Source organism: Lathyrus oleraceus, chromosome 3 (assembly GCF_024323335.1).
Source record: "Lathyrus oleraceus cultivar Zhongwan6 chromosome 3, CAAS_Psat_ZW6_1.0, whole genome shotgun sequence".
In the NCBI taxonomy this organism is placed as follows: Eukaryota; Viridiplantae; Streptophyta; class Magnoliopsida; order Fabales; family Fabaceae; genus Lathyrus; species Lathyrus oleraceus.
The window spans coordinates 257888613-257896966 of NC_066581.1; the positions used below are offsets into that span (position 1 = coordinate 257888613).

An 8354-nucleotide genomic window follows, 5' to 3' on the forward strand; every position below is an offset into this window, starting at 1 on the left:
AAAGTTAATGATATATATTGATTGAAGGTTACAGAAATACAATGTTACAAAAAGCTTAAGACCCAGACGATGCTCCTTGATTAGGACAGTTGTTCTTGTTATGTCCTGGTTGACGACAGATACTACATAATCATATCATTTTATCTGTGAAATCCATTTTTGTCCTGATACGTGTGTTGTTTGGCCTTCCTTTTTTCTTTCTACGCATCTCGTCGTTGTGCCAAACTATATCACCTTCATATGGAGGCCAGTATTCCTCCAATGGTAGTACCGAGAAGCTTTGATTATATACATTCATGACGGTGACAACCTTGTACACATCAGATAAATGGTTGTAAGCGTCTTGACGAGTATAAGCGCATTATGCAATGACATGAGAGCAAGGAATGCGGAAGGCCTGGAATTTTCCACAATCGCACCAACTTCTGTTTAGTCTAACAACATAGGCTAAATTTGGTCTCTCCTCGTTGTGGTCCATTGTTTCCTGGACGCTGAAATTTTGCCTATGACGATCAAAGACTGTTACAGCGTGTGTGCTAGCTTTGATGCTCTCCTGTTTCATGACCTCCATGCAACACTCACTGAATACTTGCCCAGACATTAACACTTCACTCCATCTTTCACCTCTGGTTGCGAATGTAGAAGCCAACCTATAATAGGTTGATCTTACCAAGGCGGTTATCGGCAGATTTCGAATTCCTTTGAATACCCCGTTCATGCATTCCACAAGATTTGTTGTCATGTGGCCCCATCGACAACCTCTGTCAAATGCCCTTGTCCACTGCTCTACTGGTATGTTATTTAGCCATCTCACTGCGTCTTCATTAGACAGTCTAATTTCATCACGATAATATTGAAATAACGGCTGAGTTAGAGCATACCCAACATTCATCACCTTCTTGCGAAGATTCTTATCTTTTATAGCACGCACGAAGTTTTGTGCAATGTGTCTGATGCAATAGACATGGGTAGAAGGAGGATCATGCCATCCGTTGTCATGGTTTTTGTAGGCACTCTCAATGGCAGCATGTCTATTAGAAATCAAACAGAGATTGGCTTGTAGAGCCACATGTGTTCTGAGATATCGAAGAAAGAAACCCCATCCACCAGCCGTTTCACCTTCAACCAGAGCAAAGGCAATGGGAAAGACATTGTTGTTGCCATCTTGTGCAACCGCCATAAGCAAAGTACCCTTGTATTTGTCGTATAACCAAGTTCCATCATTTTGAATAATAGGTTTGCAGAATGCGAAACCTTTGATGCATGGGTCAAACGCCCAAAAGAGACGGTGAAAGATTCTATTACCTGTAACACATGTTTCCGTATGCACAAAAGTAAGTTGTTTAAATTGCTATATCTTTACTTACTTCTTTAAAGATTATTATCTCTAACTAATATTTTTACCTTTTTGGTGTAGATGGTCTGTACGTGGTATGAGTTACAACAGATGTCCAAGACACTGTATTACTCAGTATCGCAATCTGTTGGATCACCTTCTGAAGGAGAAGAGCGATCCATAATGCAATGGAATTTAAAATTTCTCCTTTAATGATCCTTACGAATGGGCATGATCAGTGATAGAATCGTTACCTCTTGTGGCGATTGCAACCTTTGATGCATATCTACGGAGCGATCACGAACGTTGAACGATGACAACGCCTCTACTCAGTCCACACGAACGGATTCCTTGAATCTCAGTGCTAGCTGCTACGAATGAAGGCTTTTAGTGTGTGTGTGTGTGTGTGTGTGTGTGTGTGTGAGAGAGAGAGAGAGAGAGAGAGAGAGAGAGAGAGAGAGAGAGAGAGAGAGAAATGAAATTGCAACTACACAAATGCTTCTACACAAGGGTTCTATTTATAGAACCACTTGTGTGGGTTGCAAGCTAAAAAAAGCTCACTCAAGTGTATGTGGCCCATATCTTATAATATACCAAAATCACTTAAGCGCGTGGTACTTTACCATATTTCGTATTCTACTTAAGTACACCGTACCTTACGATGTTCTACAATCCACTTAAGTGCATCGTACATTACAATATTCCTTAGTTACTCTATCTCTCATCAATCCGTCCTTTTATGTGTGACCCTATAGGTTTCCGCGGCATTGGCAATTATATTAAATCACGTATTTAACATAATAAACAGTGAGCGGTATCTAGCAACACATCACTGTTACCCAAGACACGAAAATATCATGTGATCTGACAAATCCTTTAGTGATAATACTTATGTGTATAATTACCCTTTTGCCCTTATGTCTATATTGAACACAAGGCATAAACCGTGTCATCCTTGTCCAGTTCAATATTGGATCCATAGACATTTATCCTATTACGCAGGATGGGCAAATTCCATCTAGGTCACTCATGTCCCTTAGCATGCTTCGTGGAGTACCCATCAACTGTCTTTATGGTCATCCAGTTACGAACAATGTTTGATCAGCAATAAGGCACTCGACTCTACATCTAAGGTCCATAGTGGTTTCAGGTCGAAGGGTGGTATACACCATTATCACCATGAGAATAACTTTTGACACTTTGCTTAACATTCTATATAGTATTCTCATAGCGGGTCAATCTAGTATAAATATTACTCTTAATATTCATACCTATGTTTAAGACTTGATAACTCCTTATCCATGATTCATGAGATGTGATCATCAGTCTATATACATAATAGTCTTAATGCTTTAATGTTATCCCACTTCACAATAAAGCTCGACTATGGATACTTTAAGAATAGTGTCCTTATGTTTAATGTGATCTCCTGATTAAGTCACACTTGATACATTAAACGGACTATCTATTCTAGGGACTTTATTAGAAAAACATAATAAAGAAAAAGCCATTTATTATTAATAAATAATTCGATACAAGTACCAAATGTATTGGCCTCTAGGGCTTACACCAACACCTTCGACCGACAGACGTAAGGATAATAACTTAATTATTTCGTTATAATTAGTTAACTTCTTCTACCTAGATTATAATCCTATCTTCTTTCACATTTCAGTTCATTTGACGTCCATACCTTAATTTGGATCATGACCATGAGGTCAACACCGAAGATGCGGTCGTATGGACTGCACGCACACCGATAATACGGTTCACAAATATGGAGATGCACAACAGTGATCGTGTGAAGTTGTATTTCGGTATGCCCCAAAACATCCCAGATCCCCTAGCTAGCCTAGGAGAATGGCATCTGCGCAAAGTTAACGACCAGTTGAACTTCAATCCATGGCAAAGCTTCGCAAGATCGGAGTGTCGCAAATGGAAGCACCACCATGACCATGTGTTAACTGACGCAGTCATGCCAACTGAAGAAAAACTAAGTCGTACTTATATGACTTGGTATAGATAGGTTGATTTTCAGTTCATCGCTGAGGATATGTACCTGTACGATCCACGCCAGATGACTTACACACCTGACACCTCAACATCAAACCCCTAACAACAGTGTCAGACCGGATACACACAACCCCCTGTCCGTCAAACGTTCTGTTCAACCAACACACAAACATACAACCAAAACATGCCATACACCTAACCCCAATACCAAGAGCATACCACATACCACCACCAACAAATTGACCATCAATCTGAGACTCAACATCGCTTTGCACCCACCCCATCACCCTACCAAAGTCGTCTTAGCCAGAACACCCAACGATTATTCAACACCAATCGCCCTTCCTCCTACCATAGTCAATAAGCTCAAACCTCACAAAACCAAAACATCCAATAACCCTATCTCTACCAAACACCCCAACAACCATTCCAACCTTTCCTCGACACACCATTCACACCCATGTCTCCCTTCAACCGTCCCGGTCGCCCATCAATGAGTCAACCACAATCCAACTTCTCTGACATGGGTCATGAACTCAGCTACGGCGGTACACCATCGATGCATACTAAAGACTATGCCGACTTGTCTGACTACCTCAACATGCCTTCTCCTGTAGTTGGTAGTGACACTCCTGGCCCCTCAGATGCTCAAACACCGGTACTGAATCATCAATGTGGGTTAGGACCACGGGTTAGGGTAGCTAGAGGATGTGGGACCGGAGGTCGGTTAGGTGAACCTAATCATCACCATTAGACTTTTTTGTGTAAACGGAGAATTTTATTAATATCAAATGGTCCTATTTCAAATTTATCTATCACGTATACCATTTACCAAAAATAATTGCATTTTACACTGAGGTGTCAATCCAATTAACGCCTCCTTTCAACTTATACACAGGGACGCCAATCCAATTGGCTAAGGCACATGCCCTAACCAATCCAATTGACGCATGCATTCAAGCATTTAAGAGGAGTCGGCAATTGAATTGGCGTCTCCTCCTAAAAGTGGGACAATTTGAAAAAAATTTAGAAACCAAGAGTATTTTGAGAGTTTCCATGAAAAAGTGAATTACTTTTGTAAAAAAATCTCAAAAAGAAGATCCACAAAATATAATCTAAAAGATCAAATTACAATCAAATTAATCAAAACAATAAATAAAGTTACAACAAAACACAAATGTTACAAAACATCAAAGCACATATTAAAAAGTGCGAGAATATCTCTTTTATCAACATCACAATTTCACATTTGTATTAAAATTGATCCACCTATATAATTTTAAATTGATCCTTATAATACACATATAATAGTAATATAAAAGGGAATATTCCAGGTGTTTTATTTTTTTATCGATCAACCTCCGTTTTAGCCAGCACAGAGTTTATAGAGATCTCATTATAAACTCTAAAATAATTCATGTTAGTAATTTTTCTTGCAACTTTAATCGATCTCGATCAACCTCTGTTTCAGCCAATACAGAGCTTATAAGGATCTCATTATAAACTCTAGAATAATTTATGTTTGTAATTTTTCTTGTAATCTTGTTCCATTCAACTTCGTTTCAGCCGAGCACCGATCTTAGTTGTTTGAATTTCACTTCTTTGCTTGTCAAGATGAATTCCTTTGTTATAGTCAATGTTCTCATTTCTCAAAAGACTAATAATCCTCATTTGCTTCCAGTTCTTGACACATTATATCTATCACGCTTCCACTTCGTGACACATTATGTCTACCACGGAACACACACGCATTAAAATTGTAAGATCAAGCACACTAACAGTTGTGTAGACCACCTTGCAAATATCAGTCACAATTAAAAATTTGTATTAATAATATTTCCAACTCCAACTTCTTTAATTTTGTTGTTAATGATTGTATTTGTAGAGGGGTCTCTTTGTTTCGTATTTTGTTCCTCTCGTCTTAAAATTTTCTATTCAATAAAAAAAACAAGCGTATATTCCTCATTATCTACAAAAACTAAAAATAAATAATGGTCCTATGTTCTCTAAGTACAGATGCTGTTGGTCTTGTCATTCAGACAGAGAGCACCAGAGCAAACTTGAAATGGGATTCCAAAGTGCAGCCCTCAGGATGTAAGTATCCATCCAAAGCTTTTGATTTCACAATACTAATACAAAGACATTAAACTAAGTATGTTTAGCACAGCTCAAATAAAGCTTACATTAACTTTTAACATCAAAAATATCGTAGGCACTGCATTTTGCAATTGCATGTTGTAGATTCAAAGAGCTGTGCCAACAATAGATTGTCAAAATATCTAAATTCCAAAATCTCCATTCAAATTATTAGGCTTAGTTAGTTGATTTGAAGTTCACACCTGCAGCAGTTACAGCAACTACATAACTTTCCCAGTCAAATCCAGGCACATGGTGTCTTTCCACAAAAGTTTGAAAAATAACAACTAGTGAAAAGTCTGATTAAAGCAAATTATGTAAGCTAGTACTTGGAAATGAAAGAGACCGTGGTGGCACCACGTAGTGAGAAGTCTGATTATAGCAAATTATGTAAGCTAGTACTTGGAAATGAAGGAGACCACGGTGGCAACACGTAGTAAGTTGGAAACTACACTTTGGAGAGGAGAGAATTTCACTCTGACAGGTGAGCTATGGGCCAGCAACGTTTCCAAACATGTTACAAATCTAGGAAGTCATTCTGCAGTTAAACAACAGGCTCCTCCAACTCCTCATCGGTTTTCTTCCTGTACTTGCGGTTCGACCTCTGAGAGCTTCTTTTAGTGTCCTCGATAAGTTCCTGTTCATCCTCCTCCATTGCACATACATCACTGTTTTCAGTGTCTCCAGCAGCAGCTATGCTAACAGGGAAAGCTTTTTTATTCATGCAATCCTTTTCAACATCAAGCTTTAGCTTTGACACTGTCTCATTCTCTCCCATAGTGACATCACCGGATTTCTTCTTCGGTATAAAGGTAACAGATGGAAGATCATCCAACGCTTCATCTGCCTGTGAGGATGCATTTGAACCTTTTATCTGTGCAAGGAAGCTCATGTATGCCTCCTTATTTGCTTTGTCATCAATGTCAGTTGAAGAATCAAAAGTATAATGTGTGTATCTCGAAGGATTGCGGATATAATCAGGAACTGCTGAAGCAAATTCCTGCAACTTTGATGGCTGATTTAAAGCTGCATCCTCTTCCATTGAAGAGCTCTTCATGCGAACATCCCTGGTTCCTTCCCTCTCATCATCACCACCATCACCATTACGATCTCTATCATCACATTCAGAATCAAACCGAACACGTTTATTAGGCCTAGACTCTGAAGTATTATCTTTACTCTTCAAAATTGACTTGAAGTTAACACTAACAGAATCACCCCCACCCCCACTGCCACCACCACCAATGTCAGGTGTAGTAGATTTGGCAGAGACATGCAAAACATCAATTTCCTTTGCTCCTCCATCATCCTGCTCCAGCTTAATCTTAGCAGCCACATGATTTGCTCGCGGGTCTCTCGAAAAATCTCCAAACGCGCGAGAACTTATTCCGATTCCATCTTCATTTATAGCACTCATATACAAACGATCCCCCATGTCATCTTGGCCCAAAGCTTGTTTGTCATAATGATCTTCCTCTTCCTGCATATAGCCATTCAGTCAAATTCTTACTATAAGAAAGAAACTCATTAAAAACTTTAATAACTCGAGTGAAACTGGTTCCATTAGAATTTGAAAAGAAAACATGGTTTTCATACTTCAACACTCGTCAATTTCTTTATCATAGTAAATTAAATTTAGGTCACCTAATTGATAGAACAACTTGGCCAAATTCAAATTAAATAACATCAAAAAATCAAAACTATTGAGTAAAATTAAATGATAAAAACAGCGAGTTTGTGATAATAAAGAGGAATGATGAATTGGTACCTCAAAATCGAGGGTGCAATCGAGACCGATACCGGATTTAACCTGCCACTGTTCATCGTCGTAATCGGAGGGCTTAGATGGAGCGGGGATTTCATCTTCATCGAGGTCGTTGTCCAGGTCAGGTTCGAGACCGGAAGAAGTTGGGTAGGTTTTGGGTTCGGGTTCGGGTTTGGGTTTAGGTTTGTTGTTGATTTCGTCTTCGGAGAGAGACCAGAGAGAAGCGGAAGAAGGAATTGGAAGAGAACCAAAAGCTTTCTCTACACGGACTCTGAAACTATCTTCCATGATTTTTGATTTTAGGTTTGGACGCTCGCGAATTAAGCGACGGAATATAATTTAAATGGGGTTTGGAATTCTAAGTGTAGGTAAGGGTAAGGGTGGTTTTGGTATTGCATAGGAAGAAACTTGTTGGATAAGTCCAAATCAAGAGTCTACCGGAAGATTTTAGGTAACTATAGGGATTTTATCTCCCAACCCTAGGTCTTTATTTTATTTATTATTGTATTATTAAAATAAGAAAAAAAATTATCCAAATAATTTAATTTTTCAAAAAAAATCATAAAATAACTTTTTTTTAGATTATTTTTCAAAGTATCCCATTTTGAAAAGGTGGCATCAAATGAATTAGCGTATGCTCTTTAATTTAAAGAGGTGGTGCCAATTGGATTGGCTAGTACATCTAGTGTTGTCGATCCAATTGGCGTTTGTGTGTTAATTTACAAGGGAGACGCCAATTGGTCTGACACCTATGTGTGTTTCGTAATTTTTTTTGAAAAACAATGTACATTTTAGATGAAAGTTGAAATCGGACCAATTGATATTAATATTAATATGTGTTTATACAAAAAGATTAATGTTGTTGACCGAGATGACCTAACCGACCTCCCCTAACAATCCGAACGTGTGGGCCTAACCCACGTGATTCACCCCAAGTATTTGAGATCTAAGGGGCCATGAACATCACAATCACCTGCAAGAGATTGCCTAAGATATTCAGACAAATCTGCATAGTCTTGTGTATGCAATGAAGCGCTACCGTCATAGCTGAGTTCGTGACCCATGTCAGAGTAGTTGGGATGTGTTTGAGTTACTAGAGAGTGA

General features: G+C 38.7%; 1 protein-coding gene across 1 annotated transcript; it reads right to left on the reverse strand.

Annotated features, from left to right (window-relative positions):
- Nucleotides 1–5625: 5625 nt before the first annotated feature.
- On the reverse strand, nt 5626–7684 carry LOC127126750 (uncharacterized). The gene is made up of 2 exons (XM_051055735.1): nt 7254–7684; nt 5626–6965 (listed from the first exon to the last, which is right to left on the reverse strand). The coding sequence occupies exons 1-2, from the start codon at nt 7536–7538 to the stop codon at nt 6030–6032; spliced, it is 1221 nt and encodes a 406-aa protein (XP_050911692.1). The 5' UTR covers nt 7539–7684; the 3' UTR covers nt 5626–6029.
- Nucleotides 7685–8354: the final 670 nt, after the last annotated feature.

Excerpts from the sequence above, each read along its gene's own strand:
- LOC127126750 (XM_051055735.1), bottom strand. The coding sequence starts at position 7,538 with ATGGAAGATAGTTTCAGAGTCCGTGTAGAGAAAGCTTTTGGTTCTCTT. Across the intron at positions 6,966-7,253 it reads ATTGCACCCTCGATTTTGAG|GAAGAGGAAGATCATTATGA; the intron begins GTACCAATTCAT and ends GGCTATATGCAG.